The sequence below is a fragment of the Leptinotarsa decemlineata genome, unplaced genomic scaffold, assembly GCF_025532065.1.
Source record: "Leptinotarsa decemlineata unplaced genomic scaffold, Ldec_3_MD MMD2_tig00000035_RagTag_RagTag, whole genome shotgun sequence".
NCBI lineage: Eukaryota > Metazoa > Arthropoda > Insecta > Coleoptera > Chrysomelidae > Leptinotarsa > Leptinotarsa decemlineata.
The window spans coordinates 23,804,528-23,830,487 of record NW_027412540.1 but is presented as its reverse complement, the minus strand read 5'-3'; the positions used below and the strand labels follow the sequence as shown (position 1 = coordinate 23,830,487).

Here is a 25,960-nt window from a genome sequence, read left to right as displayed (position 1 = left end):
TAACGACGGTTTCGAACACTTGAAATCTCGCTCTTCCATGTGAACTTCGCCAAACCTTCATTTGGTAATCGTATAATCAGAACAATTCGCTTAAAAAAGGTACAGGCACAGGCACGATAAATTCTTCAAGTTCTACGAAGCTGATGTTAGAACTATTCAGTTGTGTATCATTCAAATTGAACCGCATCGTATCGTATCTGTAGAGTAGGGAGGGTGAGTGTAAACTTATAGCACTTAGGCCACATGTGACCCATTGTACATCCTCCCGAAGAGTTGTCCTCCTAGGTCATCGTCCCTCCTGTCCTTTCCAGGAAGGTGGACAGGTCACTGGGAGACATCTCCTTTATATTGGCAGGTGTAGGCCAAGACTCGCCGAACACACACTCTCTTTGGCAACTTTGAGGTGTCTCACGGTGGCCTCCGCGAAGGTTTTGGAAGATGCAGCGATATTACTGTCGTTGCGCGGCTTCTTCAACCTTCTTGGGGTTCCCTCCCTAGAGGTGCACAAATGAGGGAGCTTTCCTGTACAGGGAGTCGATTCCTTGCCTTTATTCAAGGCGGAGCTCTTGGCGCCCGCCGCAGGAAGTGCCTTTGCTGTTGGAGGTGATCTGCTATGTCCAGACTCATTCCAAGCGGTAGATTGGGGTGGACATTTTTGTTCATCCCCAGTCACCGCCTGGTTTTTGTTTTTGTTGTTTCTGTGTTTGTGTTGTTTCATTCGTGTGTGTTCCAACGAGTAGCAAGGGAAGAGTTGGTCATCTCTGGCAGAGCCCCGCATTACCAGAGGTAGGCTGATTACAATGATGTTTCGCCCAGTGTCCCAAGGGGATCGTTCGTGATCGCATAACACCCTGCGGCCATTCAGCTGTCGGCTCGTTTCCTTAAATCTTAGCCTGGGTAGGCTGGTCCACGGTGGCATGATTTGCAAAGGCATTTGGGGGTTTTGGTTCCCCTCATCCTCCTTATTTCTGCCTCTGACCAGGAGTCCGGCGACCCCGTCCGTAAGGCCACATTGGCTTCCCGGACGGGGCCTCCAGTCCCCTGGCTGTTCTCCTATCCGTCACCTGGGGACGCGCCCCCGATAGGTAGCCCAACCCACAGGAGCGTATATCCCAGTAACCGCTTCGAACTCTTTATAGAAAACCTCTCGATTTTTTCCAAAATCGTCACTCGCGTTCATTATAATAAAATAGAATTTATGAAAATTAATAATCCACACGAAAATCACGAAACTGAAAAAATCATTTGTGGTGATCAGATGAAAAACCCAGAAACGAAAAGGTTACTTTAGAAAAGGTTACTTCAATCAGCTGCATTGTAGCCCAATCACAGACTCGATAACCGAAGCTACCGCTACACTTCAACGAGAGTAAACATCGCTGATTGAAGGAGTGCCGTCACAGAAACTCAGACCACTGAAAGCATATACATAGAAGTAAAACACTGCGAAACTTTAAACGTGTTTTTCTCATATTGTTGATATTTTTTTGAATTGAACGTAATAATGCTGGATGGGTTGTTACTGAGAAGAGAGAATCCTAGTGACTCCTAACAAAAGTGTCATAACTTATTAATATGGCATATTTTATTTTCATAATGATGCTCTGTATGTTATACTTTCGCCTATCCATAAGTCTGTTAAAAAATGTTATATACTCCATGAGAAAAAAAATGTGTCATGACAACGACTAGTTTCAACCGATTCGAGGCAGAATGAGAATATTTATCGAATATTGAAGCAAAATTTCTAACCGTACTTTGTCTTATTCTGAATGAATGTCTTCCCAAGTATCTTCCTATGTCATATTTCATATAACGTAATACTCAACCGTTTTGAATAATTAATTGAAGACAAGACAAGACAATTTATTTTCCACTGAATGTTACAATACAAGTACCATACATTATGGGAATCGTCATTAATAAGTAGGTTATAATAATATTACAATTTCACTTTTTGGTCATGAAATAAAATAAATTAATATAAATAAATAGGTACATGTACACATTTTAAAAATTAATAAATGAAATATAAGTTTATCAATACTAATTAGGATTATTTATTAAAAATTTGAATCAAAAGACTACTGTTTCATGTGGCCCGAATCAAAATTTTCATTCAAAAACTCCTGAACTGAATAATAGCATTTCTGTACTAAAAACTTTTTTAGATAATTTTTAAATAAACTTGTGCTGAGTTCTCTAAATTTCTTAATGTCACATATTTTATTGTAGCATTTGATTCCTATATTATTGGGATTCTCCTGTCCGATTGATAATCTAGAGAAACATAAATTGATGGTGTCCTTCTGCCGCGTATTATGATTGTGAACATCCTTTCTTGTTTTGAGAGAGTTATGTTTATTTATGATGTGAACAATTATTGAGTAAATGTACAAGCTTGGTAATGACATAATACCCAGCTCAACAAAGTGGTTTTTACAAGATGTTTTGCTAGATAAATTCAGCATGCACCTTATAATTTTTTTTGAGTGATAAATAATTGACCACTATTATGGGCTTTTCCTCAGAAAATCAGACCATATGACAGGCATGACTGAATAAGGCCAAAATATAGTAGTTTCAGTACTTCCATTGACACTGTGTTACGCAAGTTTCTAATAATGAAGCAATATGAGCTCAGTTTTGAGGATGTATGTTCAACATGATAGTTCCATGTGAGTTTTTGATCCAAGTGGACCCCTAAAAATGTTGTACAGGTCGAGTTTTCTAATGATGTTTCTTCAGTTTTAAGTAGTATGCTCTGGTTCACAGTGGCATTTTTTGTATTAAAGTAAACAGCTATTGACTTGTCTATATTCAGAGATATGTTATTATTACCACACCATTGGGTTATGTTTTTGATAGATTCGTCAGCTTTGTCTTGTATTTCCCCCCTTGAGTGTCCAGTGATGATTAAATTAGTGTCATCTGCATAAATAATTGGATAGCTTGTTTTATTTACCTCCATGGGTAGATCAGTTATAAATATATTGAATACGGTTGGTGACAAACATGATCCTTGAGGAGTGCCTATTCTAGTTTCAATCGGCTCGGATCGGACCCCGTTGATTTCTACTTGTTGATTTCTATTTGACAGATATGAATGTATCCATTCCAAACCGGGCCTCTAACACCAATATGATACAGTTTAGCTTTCAACAAATTGTGATCAACGGTATCGAACGCCCGGCTCATATCAAAGAACAGTCCCATTATGAAGCATGTTACTATCGATAGATGTTTAAAAAAAATCTGTTTAAAATCTGTTTTTCCGTTAACCAGCTGTCGCACCCCTACGAACGACAACCCTCAGAAGTCGAAACTTGTGCGAGCTAAGGATTAACGAGGTCTTACCTTTTAACGTGTGATTCCTAACACGGAATCACACGTAATTGCGCATTCTAGATTCTAATGCTCAAACAATTTATTCATCTATAGAGATGTTATTATCCTCATTTTTCTCATACTATGGACTTCCAACAATCCTTGATATAAACAGTATCAGTAATGAAGAAACAACTCTGAAGTTTGTTTTATTTCTCGATTGTTTGTTTACAGTATATTATCTATGTATGCGATAGAAGAATCCGGTCCTATAAATTGAAACTTCGCCCTTCTTTCTGTGAATAAGTACTTGACGTGAAAATGATTTTAAGAAGTTTTTTGATTACTAAAACTATAATGAAATATTCCACTTATTGCTTATGAAAGATGCTAACAGGATACAGGTTCAGAAGTATCGAGGAGTTTCTTGAATGTATAAATAAAATTATTGAGGAACACATAAGAGGTTCATTGACATTTGAATTGCAACAAGAATTATATGGCATATCGTCGAGTTTGTTTTAAATCGTAATGAAACTCGAAAAAGCAAGCGGAAACATACTTTGCATATAATACCCGTGTCGCTTGCCCTTTTTAAATATTCAACATGTTAAAAACCGGAATGTACTTGTTACTGTTGTTTATGACTACTTGTCCATCAGCATTATCTCAATTTTGTTTTTAAATTTTATCTAGGGTTTATAGGTGGTAATTTCTAAGTATATTCAAAAAGTTGGCAGAGAAATGTAAGTCAAACATTATGTTCATCGTTTCAATTGTTGTACACGCCGAAGGAAATGTTTAGAAGCCGATAAAAAACAAAAAATTTTCTCTTGAAATAGGTCCTAAATATGTTATTTCATTTTTTATATCAACATTTTGGTGAAATCCTCTTCCTTGTCATTAGTAAATACTGTGCTACTTTTGTATTTGCTAGTACAATAAAAAATATTGTTTCATCCAATATTTGTATGCAGCAATGAGTTTTTGTATCAACTGTATTGATACTCAGGGTATTTTTATTATTATTATTTGGTAATCTTATTATATTGTGTCCAACACCAATGAGAACTTGAAAAAATATATTTCTGTGAAAGGTGTGGTATTAGCCTGGGTATCAGTATTTTTCTGGAAATTTTCATTATCAAAGATCTCTGGGGACGTTATCATTTCAAAGAGTTCTTGCTTGCCAACTTGCCATCTGTCTAAAGTGGAAACACAGAAAGAACTGACTCGGCATAAAGGAATGTGAAATGTCAGGTCTTAACTATAATGATCATTCATCATATTTACATCCATTAAAATCTATTAGCTTTGTTTTTGACATGCATTGTTAGACGATTGAAACTGAAATTTAGCCTTGATTCACACACCTAAATAGATATTTTGATGCGTATTTTCGAATCTATCGTACTTACTTGTATCAAGTCACTATGAATTTTATTCGATTAGGCATACAATATTGAGTACCAATGTACTTTACTATGTTTTATATCATTTTCGAGCCTAATTTCCAAATCCGTTTTTTGCGTCCGCTCTCACTTTACATTGTTATTTTTTTTAGTGTCGACTAGACTATCAATCTGTATACCTTACCTTTTTTGAAATCATAATAAAACCATATCGTCAAATCTGTTAGACTATTACATTTAGTTGAGGGTTTACTAGGTATGAGCATATTTGAGTATTCTTGGTTGATACATTCTCAAACGTTATTTGAATTTTCGTATTCTCAATTTGTTTTAATAGCCAATTATCCCGATTCGGGCTTCCACTATCTGAAAAGGGGTTAACAGATTTGAAGTGTGTTGAAAAAGTTACTGTTAAGTTACTGAATTATCAAATTCATTCTGGACTATTCTCCAGTATTTTGGAGTATATTCTGTATACAACATTTTCTCTTTGGTATTTCAAAACTTTTAGTTTACTTCTGTATCAATCCAAAGCGTGCTAACTGATCTTGCCTCAAAAGTTAGACAAGACATCAATCTTTCTAACCGTAAAAAACTTGATTTTTTCTCAAAATATTGACAATCCGAAGAACAAACACCTGCATTGCCACTTTGTGTGATTCACAGGCACATGTACATTGGGTTCAGTTTTCTTTCTGTTTAGTAAGCATTCTATATAATGATATCATGCGTATTTGACTTTTTTTTTGTATGACGGTTTTATCATTTAATATTTCGATAGACTGATCTCCAGAAGAAATAACATTTCTTTTGCTAATAATATGACTATGTATTTGCCTCATGAAGTTGTAACTTATTATACTGTATATTACGGAATATTAGCGAAAATAAACTTCCAATAGACGATATGGGATAGGTGTTTCGTGTAGTTTTTTCTAAGGTGGCTACTCTGTTTAATTATTTTTAGTGTCATTTGTCATGTTGATTGTTCACGTTGTTACTACACTAGATTTTAAGAATATCAATTGGGAAATGAATTTAATGAAAACAGCAAATAGAATATCCAACTACTTATCAAAACTGGCACCAATAACAAATATAAAAAGTAGCCATCTAAAAAAATACATATGCCACAAACAAATTGCTTGTGCTTAAAGACAATGAAATTAAAACGATAAAAGCGACATTCGAACAGCAAATAAATCTCAAAAATGTTTACTACCATATATAGATAAAAGATAAACAGTATATATAACCAATTCAGAAAAAATACTTTGTGCTCCAAATAAAATCCTGCTAATATTTTACCTTGTTTTGCTTCTGTAAAGAATATTTCTTCAATGTCATCTTGATATATACCATGCGTTTCGTATCAGTTGTGAAATGCTACGAACATTGGAAGCGTTCAACAATTAAATTTACAACAACAGAATAATGTCCAGAAAAACAGAAATCAAACCTCCTACTCATCCTGGGTTTTCTAGTAAACAAACATTGACAAAATCGTCGACGATAATGACAAATCTCAGCTGACCATCGCCCAGCTACGTAATAAGATCATATACTTCACGGTTAGAGAATAATGTCATTAACAACAAACCGTTAATTGCTAGGAAACAGACAAAGAAGCAGTCGCTAGTTTGCCTCGTCCGGAATGTACTGGATACTAAATCAGTCTTGCCTAGACATTTTATAGTCTAGCTCACAAAGTGCTATTTTATCGAAAGTCTCTCTCCCAAGACGAAAAATACGATTAAGGTGTCTGTGTCTATGAAAATGTTGATAGTTGGTCTGTAAAATTTGCAAAAGTTATAAACGATTAAGTAAAAAATATAACGGTTTGGTTTTCAGCTATCTCATAAACTATTCGAGATATCCAAAATCTTAAAAAAGGTCTTTGAGGAAATTTCAATTTCGAGGTGAAAAAGTTGATAATTTTAATAGTTCGGACTTCAATTCTCTGATATGATTTGAAATCTCTGAAAGAACAAATAAAAAGAAAATGAAGCGCTAAAATATCAATTATATTAAGCGATAGAACGTGAAATGAAATTTCAATAAAACGGATGAAATAATCAAGATAGAAGATGAAAATAATCACAGAGTAAAATAAATAAAAATTAAAACAAATATATTTCAATCCAAGTTACTCCACGACGTGTTTCAATTGTTAGTATCCACAATCGTCTTCAGGTGATGACTGCTTCTTTAAACTTCTTCTTGAACCAGTGTTCCTCCCTATAGATGATATCAGCTTGGGACACCGTAACCTTTGAATCAACTGCATTTTTGTTGATAAGTTGATTTTTACAATATCTGAACACATCTGAAAGCTATGTAATAATATTTTCTGATAATTTTCAACTCCTTTTGTTTGAAAAATTATTTGATGGAGAAATTGGAACCTCTGGCTCAAAATGAATCTAATGAAAACACTTTTTCCATACTAGAACTTGCGAGTTCTATATTATATACAATTCAAAAATGAATTGTATTATATTGCTAAAATTCAAAATGAATTTTAGCAATATAATTGTTTATAAATAATATTAAAAAAATCGTTACTTAATGTAGTTTTGTTGTTGAATTATATTTTTTAGAAAATAATCATTTTTAGTATTTTCCAAAACTATTTAAAAAAAAATGTGTCAAAACATGAATTTTTCTGGTGATTATTTGAAAATTAGTAATTTGAAAAATGAAAAAAAAATACATTTCCTATTTTTGACGGCCTTTATTTGAACGTCCCTTAAAGTTTCCACATGCCGTTCCCAATCGAATAAAGGCACTAACATTTTTTTCTTGAAAGTCAGGATTTCAACTACTCTCCTGGCTAATACCACGTAGGGAAGTAGTTGTTTTCCGATGGCTGTCAGTCCATTCACCTACAGTGTAGTTGCATTGAGACTGGCCTGAACGAATTGTTCATTCAGTTGATTTGAGTCAGGATTCCGATGAAATTGTACTCGTTAACTAGACTATTATGAAGATCCGACAGGCTGGTGCGAAGAGGAAGCAGGGACGGGCGCCGACGCCTTCAGCAAACTGTTCATTTACAATTTGCATCGGAATATCGTTCGGTAAATAATGGCAGTACATGCCATATTCATTCGGTAATTATAATAAGCAGCGAGACTGGTAGCGTTCATATCTGGAGATATGATCTCCCTGGTGCGACTATAATACAATTATTTTAAATAATTACAGTGGGCTTCGTTCCACCGGTAAACAAATACAAAAATCTTTGATTGATATCGTTCAGAACGGAAGACGGTTAATATTTTTATAAATCGATGTAAAGCTCTCTTGGAAAATGTTTTACACAAAGCCAGACTATTCCTTTGGACATGTCGAAGGATCTGTGCTAATGTCGCAGACCCAGGTCAGAGATATCTATCGGCCTGGGGACCTATGCAATCATATTTTGAAGGAAATGTACGCCTTTGATTATTTTTGGGTGGAGAAATTGGTGGAAGCCAATTAATAGAAACACGTGAAAAATCATCTCTGGTATGGACTCCTGATCACTCTGACTTGCAATCTTCTTTGCAATCTGAACTTGTCATTGTCATCACTTTAGGTTTTGCCAAACACTGAAAAGCACGCACTTCGTACCTTTAACACTAACACAGTCATAATCCGGGTCTCAAACCATGGGAAGCTTGCGAAATCAATTACTCCACACAGGTTTTTATGTACCCCGTGAATATCGAAAGAGCTAATCTATACACGTGTGATATCAAGTCTGGTTCACGGCCCTCTTCATCATTTTGGATTGACCACAGTCATTACCTTTTAGAAGTAGTGGCTTAGCTGCTGGAGTATTGACCTCTGCTTCTTGTTCAAAGTCTTGTCCAGAGTTCCGCCAAGATAAAATAATAATATATCTAAACTAATCTGAATAAATTTCAGTTGGCACAGCATAAAAATATCCAAGCTCCCGAGTGACCAGTATTCCTGAATTCCAATAATAACATTTTCTTCCACAAAAATACCTAATTCCCAATTCTTAAACTATCCTTTATTCCACGGTTTTTCCAGCAAAATATTTGTGTTGATAATTCCATCCAATTTTGTTCCATCTACTTCAAAACAAACCAAAGTTTACATAAAAAATATATCAGTTGTTTTTTCCCTAATCAACTGCATGGTTTTTCATGCGCATCTAACTAAGAAATGTCTAGACTATGGCGTCCTTAATCTATAACATTTTTATCATTGTAACTTAGAGTAATGACAAATAGTTTTAATTGGCTTGCTTTGCGAATGAAAATAATTCAGACACAACAGTAAAGTTATGAATTTGCTCATCTGTGGTTGGTCTTGAAGGTGGTCACACCATGTGCTTTTTGCTCAACAGGACTCAACAGGAAACGGTCATATAATGGTTTTTTTTTTCAATAGTCATAGAAAAAGATATATACTTGTGTATATAAAAAAGGCAAGTACCAATACGGCGCAATTTAAATGTAACTGAAAAAACTACAGAAAAGTTAAAATACATAACATTAGAAAGAAGTTAAAAGCTGATCCACCAGAGAAAGTGTTTAGATATCTAGAAAGAATGAATCACGATCAACAGGTGAAAAAATGCTGAAAGCAAGACCCATACAAAAGAATGTAAGAGGAAAGGAAAACTGAAGAGATGTTTGATAGTTTGTTTGAAGATAGGCAGAAGTGTCCAGAAATTATTCAGTCATAGATGGTTGAATATTACTGAAGTTTTTTCCCAACACCAACTCGTTATTTTCAACACCTCGACACGTGTTTCGATCACCAAGTGATCATCTTCAAAGAGGAAGAATAAAAATAGGAACTATTGCGAGCTAATCCTATTTATGCTATAAAGGTAACTCATACAGGTAAACCATCCAGGCGTACCAACCATAAAGGTATACCAACCTAAATTAATTTTACAATTTATGTTTATATAAAACAATTTTCAGCTAAATAAAAATTAATTTCACAATATTGCCTTTCCAAATATATTTTTGCAATGTGTCCTTATGTACTAATCAGTAAACCCAACAACATTATTTTATTTTAACAAGCTATATAGTATGCTCTTTAGTATATGTCCGTCATCGTTATTCATAATATTATTGTGTTTACTTATTTCTACACTCTCATAGGCATCTAGTTGCCTGTTGTTGTTAACTTGTCTAACTAATCTTAATGAACTGAACTCTATGGAATGGTTTTGTTGCAAAATATGATGGGCGACTGCTAATTTTTCAGGTCTTCCATATTTTAAGTGTACTATCTGTTCCTTATATCTTACTTCAATTGATCCTTTTGTCTGTCCATAATGTTTTGCATCGCAGTCCTTACATTCAATTTCGTAAATTCCAGACTTTTCCGAATTCTCGACTATGTCTTTTGGACTACCCAAAAGGCTCTGTATGTATGACTTGTTTTTAAAACCACCTTCATACCTAGTTCCTTGAAAATCTTACCAAAGTTCCTCGTATATTGGTGGTATGGAACTGAGATGTATTTATCTTGGTTTTTGTCCTTTCTGAAAGTCGAGATTTCGTTCATTCTCAACCTAAACTTCTTTTTCCTTATTATGTCATCTACAATACCCCTCTAGAAACCGTTAGTGGCTGCTATTTCCTGTATTGTACGTCTTTCTTTTATGAACCTATCATGTGTAAGAGGAAAAGTCAAAAGACGATGTACTAAAAAATTCAACCCAGCACGTTTGTGCTGTCCACAGTGATGTGAACTGTCAGGAATATAGGTACCTGTACGTGCTTGTTTCTTTTCTAAATATATCGTATTCTAACCCTCCATATTGGCTTCTCATTACCAAAACGTCAAGAAATGGTAGTTGTCCCTTATTTTCTAACTCATGCGTGAATTTTATTGATGGACATCTTTTATTTAAAATGGAAACAAAGTCGTCAATATTCGATTTTTTGGTATCGAATATCGCGAAAATATCAGCCAAATCCTAGGAAAATACTTCTACTTTTCTTTGGTTTCCGTTTCGAATCTGCTCATGAACAGGTCTGCCAGGTAGGGGGACAAGGAGTTTCCCATGGCCGTTCCTTCCTGTTGTTCATAAAAGCAACCTTCTACCTGGAACTGATTTCGTTTCATACACAAATTGGTAAGAGAAACGAATTCATCGATTTCGTTATTATTGAAACCATAGATGGTTGATCTCGAAGAAATAAGCGTCTAAGCGACTTTGTCAGTTTCAATCTTTCTTTCTAAAATGTATAACTGAAACCTCTGGCTAACTTAAAAAATCGACACTTACGTCAAATAATTGTATTTCGTTTTTATGCGGGGTTCGGCCCATCGAATCAGAAGCCAAGCTGTAGCATGCTGCAACCGAGATGAAAAACGACGATTTCAAAAAGATTCGTGACCATCTGTAGCACAACACCCGATCCGCATATGTGGGACAGGTGGTGGTTTGGCTTCTTTCCTCCGCCGTAGACGGAAAATAACCCGTGGTCAGTGCCGTCTTCGTGTTTATGACCTCTTCGAATAGGGCGTTACTCTCTCGTTCTGCTGCGGAACTTTATCCGGCATTTTCGGTCGTTGTGTTTTTGTGGTCTTTCGAGCAACGGTACAGTTCGTCGGCTTCGGAGGCCCAAGGCCGAACGTCGGCGACCCGCGGTAGGTGGTTGACGGGCCCCTTTCAGTTTTAATGTGTTTTTTCTACACGCGAATCCATTTCGCAGGGAAAATATTTCGATTTATATTTATTTATTATATAGACTAGTCCGCAAGGGCATTTTTTTAAAAGTTCCATCTTCCGGAACTGGAGCTCCAATAATTATAATTTTATGAATATTTTTGTGTCATTTGGACTCACAGGTGTATTCAGATCGACATTATTCTCAGTTGCAGCTCTTGCTGCAGCGTCAGCTTTCTCATTACCGTCAATTCCTATATGACTAAAGCAAATTCAAATCCAAGATAGAGTGGATGTAAACATTGACATGCCCTACGTACGTGATATTAAAAATCCCAAGAATTGGCCACGGTCGTATTCAGAACCAACATCTTGTTGATCGCAAATGTTATATCATACTTAGGAAAACTTTTTTATAATAACGAATGAAATGCACAAGTTTTGCAGTTTAACGGGAAAAATGCGGATAATATGAATAATATAAAAAGATTTTCATTGGATTTTTCACAGCGCACTCAAGCATTATATGAAAAAAGACGTAATTATTTCTCTATTGATAATTTTTATTTTATGTAAAATCAAAAGGAATATTAATCAAAATTATTCAACTGGATGAATGTGTCTCTTCATCAGTAGTGTCATCCTCACCAATCTGAATTATCAGTGGCTCGATTTGTGCCTCTATTATGTTATCAAGCTTCCACATCTTTGTCTCGACTTCAGATATCACATGCCGAACACACTTCTCCGCTGTGACTCTTTTCAAAGCCTCATCAAAAAGTTCTTTGAGATCTGCAAATTTGAACGTGGTGTTATGCTGAGCTACAAAATTCTTCACATCCGCCCATATTGACTCGATGGGATTGAGCTCGCAGTGGTATGGAGGCAAGCGAAGGACAATTTTGTTCTGGCCTGCTGCCATCTCATTGACTATATATTTTTGGTATTCAAGCTTGCGCTCCTTGACAATTTTTAGTAGCTGTACTCTTAGCATTGAGTCTTCAAAGCTAATATTCTTTGATCGCAGCCAATTTTGGATTTCAACCTTCTTTGAAGGCGTTGTCGGAATCTTCTCTAACCGTCGCGAATGATAAGGTGCCTTGTCCATTACAATCACAGCATTATCCTCCAGATGGGGTAGAACTTTGGAAAACCACTATTCGAAAGATTCACCGTTCATTTCTTCGTGATAATCTCCAGTTTTCTTCGACTCGAAACACCACAGCCCTTCAGCAACAAACCCATTCTCATTGCCGATGTGACAAATAATAAGCCGTTTTCCTTTACCTGAAATTATGAAGAGGTATGTAAGTAAATAAAACAAATACGAGGGTTACTTTTTATATATTGAGATTGAGGCAGGTCTTGATATAAATATAAGTTTACCTGATGGATTTGTTAATCCGGTGGATAGTCCATCTAGAAAGGCCCTCCTAGATGAGGTCACAGTTTCATCGACCCATACTTTAGGGGTAGTATGACCAGCATTAACCCAGGTTTCATCCATATAATAAATTGTTCTCTGTTGTTCCCTATAATATTTAATTTTGGTCAAATACTCTCTCCTCCATAACACAATTTCCTCTCTATCCAATAATAAACTATTGCGCCCTCGTTTTTTCCATACAAAATTCAAATGCTTCAATACTTTATGGAATGTTGACCGCTCAAAACTTGGCAATAAAACATCTTCATTTATTTCTGTGAGTACTTTGTCTATCGTGGGTATTTCATTTCTGAAAAAGTACTCATGCACTTTCCTCCTGATTGCATGTTTATCAGCATCATCTATTGATTTTATAATGGTTTGACGATTCTGATTTGTATTCGGTTTGGAAATTGTATGAATTTGTTCATATTCCCGTGAAACATTGTAAATAGAAGCGCAACACACTCCAATTTTATCGGAAACTTTCGATACGACTTCATCGACAGTCGATGTCTCAATTTCTTCCATCTCTTTCTTGACCACATTTAAAATCACTTCTTTCATCTCAACACTCAAATGTCTTTTTTTGGATCGTTTCCTGGCTAGACTCGGAGGATAGCTCACAGTGTCATCAGCAGTGTCTGTACTGGACATCTTGGAAAACAATTGTAAACAATATACTATAACGCACGCCACACAAACACGCAAACGACTGATTACAACCCTGTGCTGGTACCGAACTCGTACCAATGTACTATTTGGTGGATATTACCTTGTTAGAACGTTCTTACTTGAGAAAGGATTTTCAAAAATTAAAAAAAAATTGCTAACCCACACTCCAAAATGTTGCTCTACATAGTAATTTTTTCTGAAAACACTCCTAACAATGTAGGTTCCAGTATTTTAAATATATAAAATGTATTTTGCAGTTGAGTAGATCGACGTCAGATTTAGATATAAATTACCTCTCTGTATCAGATTTGCATCATCAGTTTTTTCTTCTATTTCTCATCTTTTCTATTTTCCACTGAAACATTTGTCACCAAATCAAAAACATACGTCGTGCTCATCTTTCAATATAAAAATCTTTTCTTTTTTAGACGCAAATAAACCATTAAAGTTATCACTGGATAGCTCAAGTAAAAATTGAATTAATATTACATTAGTGAAGCCTTAAAATTATCAGTAAAATATTCCTGCTATTTGACTTGATGTAGACTTTATTCGTGGAATAATTCTAAAAACATCGATTGAAAACACTGTTCAAAGCGTATGTAGTTTATCGGAAAGGAAAAATACAAATTGTACTGCAAATGAAGAAACTTTTTCATTGTTTATGCAATCCGACTTGTTAATTGTCTTCAAAAACCTTTCACAACTAGGTAGTCTATCAAAAACGATAGTTTCAACCTATATAGTTCGAATATTTTGAAGGTCGAGTTGTTGAGAAGAATTACAATAAACCAGTTATCCTTATCCTCTGTACAAATGGACTAAAAATATTTGTCCAAATTGATCGCTACCGAAAAATGGTATTCAGTACTTTTTAATACTCAAAAGACTATAAAAACACCTCCACCAGAACCTGAATGTGTTTTGATCCATCTGTGAACACCAGAAACTACCTGCTCTTAATATTTCCTTCCCCCGGAGAATTCTGGGAATGACCCGCAGGTCAGCATTTCGGGAATGCCCTTCCAGTGTCAACCAGCAGTCTGTTGTACTCAGAATTAGATTGATTTGTGCAATTGGCAATATCCACAAGTCTATATGCAGTCCATCTAGCTTCTCTCTCCAAAAAGATGTGGAGAGGAGGTAGATCTAGAAGGATCTCCATGGCTGCTGACGGTGTTGTACTCTGATGGCATCACTGATGACCAGACAAGCCTGTCTCTGTAAACCAGAGAGCGTCGCCTGAGCCGTTTTCTGTAAAGCCTTCGGCCACCATGCAATTGCTCCATAAGCGATCATTGGTGGCGTTAAATCAACCAATTTTTTCCTTCTGGTGAAGGAGATTATCACAGTTTTACTGCGGTTGACAGACATCTGCTCCCTCAGGCACCAACTGTGAACAACATCCATCGTGCTTTGGTGGATATTACCCGACGTGGACCTTGCCAAAATGACAAGGTCATCTGCACGAGCTTTCAGATCTAGTGTTCTTCTGTTGAGGGCATCCAGCAGACTATCCATTAGAAGCGACCACAGAAGGGGAGATAGTACTCCACTTCGTGACTCTGAACCTAATTGCCTCGCCTTGAAGAGTCGTAGTTGCAGTTCCGTTTACCAGCATGACATAGATCTAGCCAGTTATGGTGGATTCTGTGCATTTCTTAGCCAGGGATGATCCTATAGATTTAGGTAAAGCATTGTCGAATGCTCCTTCATTGTCGAGAAATATAACAACCGCAATGTTCTTGTTGTCAAGGGATTGGGACATTTTCTCTAAAAGGTTGTTTAGTGCTAAATCGATTTGCCTGTTTGATATGCATACTGGTGATTATTCAAGGGGGCTGCATATAATGTAGATGGATAAGGCCAAAACGTTTGTTTCCCTAAAATTAATTTCTCCTAGAAATATACCCCTTTCAATTTGAACAAGATTTGAACTTTTTTGGAAATTGAGTTTCGTATTTACCAGTACTAGTTTGATATTTCCAACTTGAGATGTCTGATCTCGTTTCTGGGCGGAATTCATTATTATAAACATTTAAACGGTAGGTTTTAACTTTATCAAGAAATATATAACAGCTAACTAGTGATCTACACCATCCAGAGTTGTGGTTTTCAAGAGTATAGTATTTTTTGGAGACATTTGAGATATTGTGGATTATTGAATAAACAATTCTTTCTGGCGTTCCAATCGATCCGATAAATTAACACGATTGTTTCAAAATATATTCTTCACTTGATAGATACAACTGGTGTTGTGTGTTTTAAAAATATCTAACTATTAATATGATAATCTATGTTTGTCAAAAATATTAAATTGATTGTAATAACAAAAGAAATCAACTATACCCCCCATTCTTACCACTGAAAAGGATTGAAAATGATGATTACATTCGATTAATAGCATGGTAATGACAGGTTTATGAAATATTTATTGTCCGGGAATAAATATACTTAAGAAGCAGTTACTAGATACCAAGTTTCAGTAATTAATGAACTAATGAATGCATTGGTGGATGTAGCCCTTACCACATGGTAGATCATCATGAAAAACGAGAAATAAAATTTTCTGTTTTTTAAACACTTTTATTCGTAACTGATGTTACTGCTGTTTCGTACTCTATAAGGACATTTTCAAGCAATTACAATATATGAAGTTTTTTTTTCAGCTTATGGTAAAGTGTTCCTAGTGAGGAAACGGGGCGGATCGGACGATGGTCGACTCTACGCCATGAAAGTACTGAAAAAGGCAACGATCGTCCAAAAGAAAAAAACGACTGAACACACGAAAACGGAAAGACAAGTCTTGGAGGCCGTCCGAGACAACCCTTTCCTTGTTACTTTACATTATGCCTTCCAGACGGATGCCAAATTGCACCTCATATTAGGTAAGAATGATAAAAATGATATTATAGGATGACTGACACGAATGAAGTTGATGGTTGGTACTAATAACGAAACTTCAAATACACAAACACTTCAACTATTATTTGAATGTATATCGCTTTACTAGATCACTTCGCGTACCGCACTGTAACGTCCACTTGGTTGTGTCGATATCCTCGTGGCCAGCCTTTAAATATCGCAATTGAATGCCGTAGAAATTTCGGCGAAGTTCCTTCGAAATCGGTAGCATTATTCTCGCTGCTTCTAGAGTGGCGGGGAATCATCGTGCATTTGCGCGCTCTTAGCTACGTCACGTTTGGTTTATGGTTACCAGTGGCGGCCGGCGTTATTTTCTTTCAGTCATGATTTACCACAATAGTTTAATTTCTTTGTTTCTAGTGGATTTCACTGCTTGGTTATTGGGTCATTTTGTTGTATCGTTTCACTGTAACCAGGTAACCACATTCTGAATAACATCACCTTCGTTATACAATACTAGAAAAACTCTGCTCTGGTCGCAAGTATAAGTTGAAAACTTTCCTTGCAAAATATTTGGGTTCAACTGAAAACCTTCATGAGTTAGTTTCGCCAGGTGGCCTTTTTCAAACTAGTAGTGAGTCCCAACAAAGAGGGAAGCATTTATTGGACCATACATGGTGTCAATCCTGAAATGTCACTAGCAAAGGTTTCACAACAGGTGCTTGCGCTTGGCTGTGGTTCTGAAAACATGGTCTTTTTCTTTTCCTTCAATGGACGACTATTCTATGTATTCATATCTGAGTTGAATGTAAGATTTCCTAATACTTATTTCCTAGCACTGTTTTTCCTGTTAATCCAAATTCTTCATACTATCAAAAGTTGCTTCACTTAAAATGTTCTATACCACAAACTACTAGTCCGACAGCTGTGAAATTTGAAGGTTAGGGTAAACTATAAATCATATTCATCATATACTAGTAGCGCCATCTGTATGTTAGTCTACGAACTTCTCAGTCCACTTACTATGTCCTTAGTTGCTATCGAGTAAAATGGCGGGTAAGTTCATTTTTGAATTATTTTCAACCTAATCGCGCTCTACGTGAATATTTGGAACACGATCCTGTTACCAAGTGATTTGAGTATGAGAAGTCTTTAATTAGCCAATATGGTTTCAGCATAAAGTTGCTGAATTATTCAACTAAAACTTTCACCTGTGGTTTCTGTTGGAACAGAGCGGTATCTTCGATAACGCGACATTCACTTGTTCTACTTTTGGGTTTTCGCCGCTAATCTGAATTCGATTATTACTTGTTGGGAATTCAGCGATTTTACAGTTTTCAATCCTTTTGAAGTTTCGATAATGTTGTGCTGAAATTCCTCCGTTGATATTTTTGGTACCTTCAATGATACACACAGGATAAATATATAGGAAATCCACCTTCAATGCAATAATAAATTCTTGAAAGTAAATTCGTAATTACTGGTTTATCGAGAAAATAATGAATATAGTTATTAACTGCCTCAAATGAACGATAATCCATAATATTTACCTATTTTTTTATTATTACATAATTGCTTCTGGTGTTTGTTATATTGTATGTAGACAGTAAAAATTATGAAAGCATTATGAAGAATTTATTCAATACTTATACTTTAATTAATTTTGCTAGTGCAAACGGATTTTTTTTGCAAGATCCACAAAAACTGTTGACATAGTTTTGATATGTTGTCATGAATAATTTATTTTGAAATTTTCATGTTTCCGTATAGATTCGAAATGTTACCTTATCTCATAGGAATTTAATCATTCAGTTGGTGTTCTGAAGATAAAAAAAAACATAATATTTTCACAGAGAAATATCAATAATAGCGATAAAAATATGTATAGATCATTCGATAAAATAGTGTCTTATGAAGGAACGATTCAGTTTCTGTCATTAATAAATTACATTCATATTTATAATCAATTTCAAAAATCGTTGGATTATAAAGTATTGTTTTTTCAACTCCATCAATTTTTTTTTTCGTTTATTGACATGCTGGTGTTTTGTTATAATTATCTACTGGAATTATTGAAAACCACCCTAAGCATATTTTAAAATTCGATGAATCAGTTTTTGTAATATGTAATATGAGAATGATTTCTGCATTATCACCGCACAAAAATCATTTTTATTGTTCATTGACATTTTCAGTTACCCACTGTATAATTCAGCAAAATCAGAAGGTATAATTTAAGCTCAACTCCCTTACTTATTTGATCATTTGACTAAGTTATTTATAAATACTAATCTCTCCTAAAATATACCCCTTTTGATATATGATTTCGTACTGTCATTTTTTATAAGAGTGTTATTACTATGCGTGTTTTATTCCTGAAGATATTAATCAGAGAAATTGTGATTTACAAATACGTCATAAGCAGACTTGTGTCTGCTTATTGTGTCTCATTTTTGCCTGTACTTGGGTTATATCAGGCAATATTGTGTTGGTGTTTTTCTAGTTCATCGTCTCTAAGAATGTGTATTGTTTTGTGGAGTATATTGAATGTTAGGTCTTGTTGTGTTTTGATATGTATATGTACAAAACAAACATAACTTTCCACAATCAGAAAACATGAAGCTCATAAAACAAGTCAATGAAGGAAACCGTATGAACTTCTGTGAAAACCTGAACATCCATAAATTCAAAAGTCACTCACTTATCGAGGAAAGAATACAAATCAAAACCCAGCAACACCTAACATTCAATATACTCCACAAAATAATTCAGATTCTTAGAAACAATAAACCTAGTTAAAAATCAACCCAAACGATATTACCTAATGAAATCGAAGTACCGGAAAATTTAAAGAGACTTCCGGATGAAAGAAGAGGACAAATACCTACACCGAGACGATCTACCCGTATAAAAGAACAAACAAGAAGATAAAACGTTCAGTTTGAGTAGAACCATGATAATAATTACCAATCTGCTATCGAAAGCGCTCGCATATAATAATTAGAAGCTATTAAAGCTTCAAATCCTTTTTTTGAACAAGTTTTATTATTAAAACATTGAAAATAAAGGAAACTAGTTGCATCAATCAAAATTATACATTTCCATTTGGAAGATATAAGTAAACATGTAACAACATAGAAAGATATAAGAAATTTGGCATTTGACCAAAACAATAGTAGTTTATTCTGACCATAATAAACCTATATTACCCATTGTATTCTCCACTGGCGAAATTGGTAAATATAAGTTTAATTAATTAAATAGAACATTTAATTTTCTGATTGACTCAGCTTTACTTGATGAAGATCCTTAGTAAAAGGCCTTTGAATAAATTCATCGTCATTGCAGAAAAATATTGTTCTTCATCACTGTTTTGCAAAAAAATATCTCTCGTGTGTCAATTGAATCATGTCAAGCATTCAACTCTCATATTATCTGTATTGATAATTATCACGATTACTAAAATATGAAAAGTCCGTATTGAACTATTAGCTATTAAAACAAATGATTCATACTTGTCCAAGAAAATGGAAATTTTCCAAATTAGATATCGATGTTTATTTTGGAGTGGAACCCGTAATTTTTTAAAAGTATGTTAATGAGCTCGTAGACTAGCTTCCTCTATTTGTCATCCATTTCGAGACAGTTATCCACGTCACGTTGAAGGAGCGTGTAAAACTTAAATTCGCGATATTTGCACTTCGGAAGTGGTCTTTAATTTCTCCGTACAGCTATAGTTTCGTGGTGTTACGTAAAAAATTTCTGCAGTAGGAGAACACCGTAATGAAATCAATAATTGAGGAAAATTATCAATTGAAGCTGGTATGGGAACGTTCTTGACTGTTATGAAGTTGAATAAATGATGATTCATGTTATGGATATCCATCGCCTTGCGTGCGAAAATTTACTGTAATGAAAAATTTAATAGTTCCGTACTATTGAGACTTTTATTTACTGGGGTGAATAGTTTTACGATGATCTGAATTATTCAAGATACGATTCAAGATACGATTCAACGTATCTGTTTGCGGTGCCGCAAACACCTACAATTTCAATAGCATAATGAAGCTAGTCATTGGAAACTTATTCATTATAAATATTTTTGAACTCGTAACTTCTTATGGGAGGGTAAACCGCTTCGTTACCTAACGCGTAACGTCGCCATTGTGTCTGGCTTTCCTTTCTCTCACGCATACGTCAGCGGGAGGCCGGCTCCGCCTCTCTCGTCGGATAGACGTTCAGTGTTTAGTGTGCGTTAGACATATACTGATGACATATATCAAAACTGATGTTCCTCTTGAAGGTGACCACTTGATGATCGAAACATGTGGTGAGGTGTTGAAATAACGGTTAGGTTTTGGGAGAAAACTTCAGTGATATTCAGTAACTTCATTCTGAATTGTAGAGCTCAAAAAACTGTACTTTGGGACCAAATATTCATTTTATTTTTACAAAAGCGACTATTTTTATAGGGTAAAATACAAGAAATCGTATTAGAAGATTTTTTTAGTGAAAATTTAAAACACCAATGGACCGGTCACTTTCTCCAATGGGTGTATACCAAATTTCATAAAGAAATATTCAATATTAATAATTCTGTCGTCGAATCATAGATATTTTTATTATGAATTAATTCAAGTATCTGATGAACTGAAAAGTAAAATAAATTTCGTATAATCGTTGACAACTATGTGGCAAATTGAATAACAAATGAGCATATTCATTCTGATCAATTATTATTAGACAAATTAAACAATTGGAAAACAATATTCAACAAATTATTGTAATATTCGATATAACTTTCCTCGGTTGCTTTGTTGTAATTTCTGCACAAGCTTCAGATATTCAGATGCTTAGTTCTTCTACTGACTGCGGTCTGGACTTGTAAACGTTTTGCTTCACAATACCTCAAAGAAAAAACCAGCGGTGTCAGGTCCGGTGATCTTGGCGGTCACTCAATGTAAGGATTATTTCGACCTGTCCATCGATTTCAGCCATTCTCTTACAACAACTGCATTATGTACAAAATACCCATCTAATTGAAACTAATTTGGGCGATCCGCCACTGGTAAGTTATGTATTGCGTCCCAAAAGTCATTTCTCAAAAAGTCTAAAAATATACTTCCATTCAGATTACTTTCGAGGAAAAATGAATCGATAATCTTATGGATTATTATTGCTAGAATATTGCTTTTTTGCGTTTATAGCCCAGTTAGGATTATCCGCAGACTAGTTAGTACCTTGAATTTTGGAACGAGACTACTCCATTCGTAGTGAACGTAGCTTCATCACTGAACAAATTGTGGCGAAGAAGTTTATACAATAATTAATATTGAATGTTTTTTATGAAATTTGGTATACCACCATTTGAGAAGGTGTCCAGTACAATGGTGTTTTTAATTTTCCCAAAAAAAATCGCTAATGCGATTTTTTATATTTTAATCTATAAAAATATTGGTTCTTGTAGAAACAAAATGATATATGGTTCCATAGTACAGTATTTTGAGCTCTACAATTCAAAATAAAGTTTTTCGAAATCGGAGAAAAGATGGAGGTGTCCCGCTTTCAAATGGGTCATACTGTATATTCACAATTTCAACTGTTTAGCATGTTTAGTTTGTTGGTTCTGTTGGAACTGTTCGGCGATTTTCTGCATTCGAAAAATATGGATCAAGGAACTTGCATCAAATTTCATGTGAAAAATAAAATTAAGTGCTCAAATACACTTAGACATGTTTACAGTGGCATACGGTGATTATACTCTGAGTTAGAAAAATGTTCACAAAAGGTTCAGAAGTTGTGAATGACGTCGTCTTGGACGCCTCTGCACAACAACAACGAATGAAAATGTTGAGAAATTTAAAAGAAAGTGAAGAATTCATGGCTTTGGCCAAAACCGGAACAAAATAAAAATTGGTTTTTTGAGAAATATTAAAATTCACCCTATTTTTTCAACATACCTCGTATGCGCGATAATATTAAGATTCTTGGAAATATTTTGAACGTTCATTCCGAGTTTTATTCGTACTCGGAACGGTTGATATTTCCAACTAGAGTTGATATAAATGAAGTTTGCCAAATAGCATGACAACACGATATTATGCCTTCTCCGCAGTAATTATGATTGTTGTTTTTTCTAGAACGGGCACGTGTTTCCAACCTTGTCCATTGTTTACGGAATCATTTTTATCATTGTGAAATTGTTGCAATGTTCTTGGTTTTTTAATAATTCGAAAAAATCTCGTAAATCATTCAAATGGAACTTAAAAAATCGATATCGTATGAACCAGCATTCTCAGGCTTTCACTTTCGATATTATTGGTTTCGGAATGTTTATCAAATGTGTCAGATAATCCTAAAAAAGGATAAAATAAGTGTGGTACTCGGCTGGGTCACGAATGTTGTGAAAGCTGCAGATGGTCGGCGAGTTCTCATTTGGCCGTTGAAGTTGAAACTACAGGTTTTGTTCATCTTTTATTTAATGAAGTTTACTGCCGATACCGTAAATGGTGTCTTTGTAGGGGTCATGATGCTCATTTGCTCAAAATCAATCTTGTTTACAATTATGTAAAATATAAATAAAATAAAATAAAATTAAAATAAAATTGTTATATAAACAAGCAGTGTATAAACATATAAATTTATCAATTATACATTTTATTCGATAGAATAAGTGTCAATAAATAAATAAAATATCAATCATACAATGTTATTTGAACATTTTGTCAATTATATAACTACTTATAATTTAACAGTAGTTCACAATTTTACTGGAAGTTGTCATTGTAAAATTCTTGCAAACTATAATAGGGTCTGCTCGCGAGAAGTTTTTTTGTGTATTTCCTAAAGCTGTCAATACTATCGTGGCTATTTCTAAAATGAGGCGGTAGGTGGTTATATATTTTAACACCGTTATAGAAAATGGAGTCCTTTAATAGGGATAAAGAAGGCAATGGTAATTTAAAATTATTTTTAGATTTAAGACGAGTGCTATGACACGAAATAAATTCAAATTTTGACGTATGTTTGTGTATAAGACACGCAGTTTCCATTACAAAGAGAGCCACATCTGTCAATATATTTTTCTCTGCCTACATGAATTGCGCGGTCCTAGTTTGAACACATATCTAATGGCTCTCTTTTGCAGTTTAAGTACTGAATCTAACAGACTAGAGTTACATACCCCCCAGAAAGGAATGGCATATCTCAGTTGAGATTCAATTAATGCATAATATGCGTTCATAGTCGTGGCAGTACAAGTTCCCTTGTAATAATTCTCATTGCATAGCACCCTGAGGAGATTTTATTCTTCAATTGGTTGAAACTTCAATTTACTGTCAATATAATATTGTTAATAATATTATAATTGTTAATATTATATAACATTCGGATCTCCAACAGTTTTACTATGCCATGAAATGGTGGTGTCGTCTGCAAATAAGGTAATTTTGCCAGAAGTGTTTATACACAGTAAATCACTGATATATACAAGAAAAAGAATGGGTCCCAAAACCGATCCTTGTGCCACTCCATAGTCTATATTATTATATTTTGAAGTTACATGACTTTTTACGACTTGACTGCGCCCAGTTAGTAGGTAGGAGTCGAACCAATCCAAAGTAACTCCCTCACAGCCATAGCAATGTAGTTTCTGCAAAAGTATTTTGTGGTCTACACAGTCAAAAGCCTTTTTTACGTCACAAAATACTGCTGCAGCAACATCTGCGGCTTTTATATCTGAATATACCTCATACAGGAAGGAAAAAATTGCTTCTTGGTTGTTCTTTTTAGCCTGGAATCAAAATTGATTTTCTTTTATGGTTTTATGAGCAATAAGGAATTCATTGAGCCTTTTTTTCACTAGTTTTTCAATTATTTTTGCTAGGGTCGGTATAAGTGATATTGGACGATAGTGGGAGGGATGGTCTAAGCTACCGCCTTTGTGCAAGGGAATTATCATAGACTTTTTCAAGAATGAAGGAAATGTACCATTGCGAAACGAAAGATTCATTGATACGACAAGAGTTTCAAGCGCTACTCCATCCAGATGATTTTTTATTCCTAATATCCCCAAACACTTCGATAATTTCATCAAAACTATAGTCTATTTCAAAAGAGTGTATAGTAATAAAATCTCATTAAGTATTCAAAAGCGCTACAGGGTGATCCGTCAATAAATTCTGTCACTTCCCTAGTCCGCATTGCAAAATTATGTCGTTTCATAAAGAGCAGGTAGGTATCACCCTGTTTTAAGGGATTTGTCCATTGTTATCGACGGATAAATACTGAGCCAGAGGCGCGCTAGTGGGATAATTGCCAAAAGAATATGCATTCATAAAAATTATATTAAAGGAAATAAAAATTTAATACAGCAGAACAGTGTTATTAAAAAAATATAAAATGTAACAATAAAATATATACGAACCGAAATCGGGAAATACTCACAAACACACACGAACGAACTTTACGTATTGAAACACTTGTGGGGACTTTAAATCAATTTATTCACAAAAACGACAAGAACTTTACTGGATACGTTATTACAATTTGACACTTGAACAATACTAAAACTGTGAACTTCCCTTAACGTTTAACAACACTCTATTTATACCCTAATTGAATGTTCTAGAGATTACTAGGTACAATTTTCGAGAACCTTCCGAGAAAATAATTATTCAGACTACCCTTAATTCTAAACCCTAACCTAAGCAAAAGTGTCACTGTCACTGATACACTGGTCTCTGTCCAGATTGCTTATCCCGCTACAGTATATTTACAATTCAATTAAATTATTCTACATCAGTATAGTCTTCATCCGAAGAACTGTCATCATCCCCTGGTGTTATAATTATAGGGTCAACCACCTGATCGACCAAGTTGTCCAGTTCCCACATTTTATCTTCCTCTTTTAAAACATGCTGGATTGCTTTTTGCCAGTTTTCTGATGTGATTTCCATAATGGCTTGATCAAACAATACCTTGACATCTTTCATTTTAAATGTGGTATTGTGCCTTGCAACATATCCTTTAACTTGTGCCCATATAAGTTCTATAGGATTTAATTCGCAATGATATGGCGGTAGGCGCAGCACAGTTACTTTATACTTTTCTGCTACATCTTCTACGGCATATTTCATGAAGCGAGATTTATGTTGTTTTACTATGGCTAGTAGTTCCTTCTTTACTGAATTCGTCTCAAACTGAATACCTTTATTTGACAGCCAGTTAATAATTTCCTGCTTTCTCCAAGCTGAAGTTGGTACCTTCTCTAAGCGCTTCGAATGGTAGCTTGCATTATCCATAACCACGACCGAATCAGCTGAAAGAAATTTTAACATTTCCCCGAAGTAGTCTTCGAAGACATCCGAATTCATGTCCTCATGATAATCTCCCGTCCGGCACGACTCAAAGCTTAACAAACCTTCTTTTAAAAATCCGTCTTCGCTTCCAATGTGAGCAATTATAAGCCTCTTCCCTTTTCCCGAAGGCACTTTAATCAAGAGTGGGTATTTCCTTTTTAAAATAAAACGAATGAACTTTTCTTCGAATGTCACATTTGGTGTCTTCATCTAAGATTTTTATTGGTCTTCCTGATTTTCTCTT

General features: G+C 34.9%; 1 protein-coding gene across 2 annotated transcripts in view; it reads left to right on the top strand.

Moving 5' to 3' along the window:
• Nucleotides 1-25,960, top strand: part of LOC111510031 (ribosomal protein S6 kinase alpha-5) — a 203,004-nt gene that overhangs the window by 66,631 nt on the left and 110,413 nt on the right. For both annotated transcript variants that reach the window (XM_074172067.1, XM_074172066.1), the window contains exon 3: nt 16,162-16,380. In XM_074172067.1, coding sequence (XP_074028168.1) covers nt 16,162-16,380 — 219 coding nt within the window. The remainder of the gene's footprint in view (nt 1-16,161; nt 16,381-25,960) is intronic.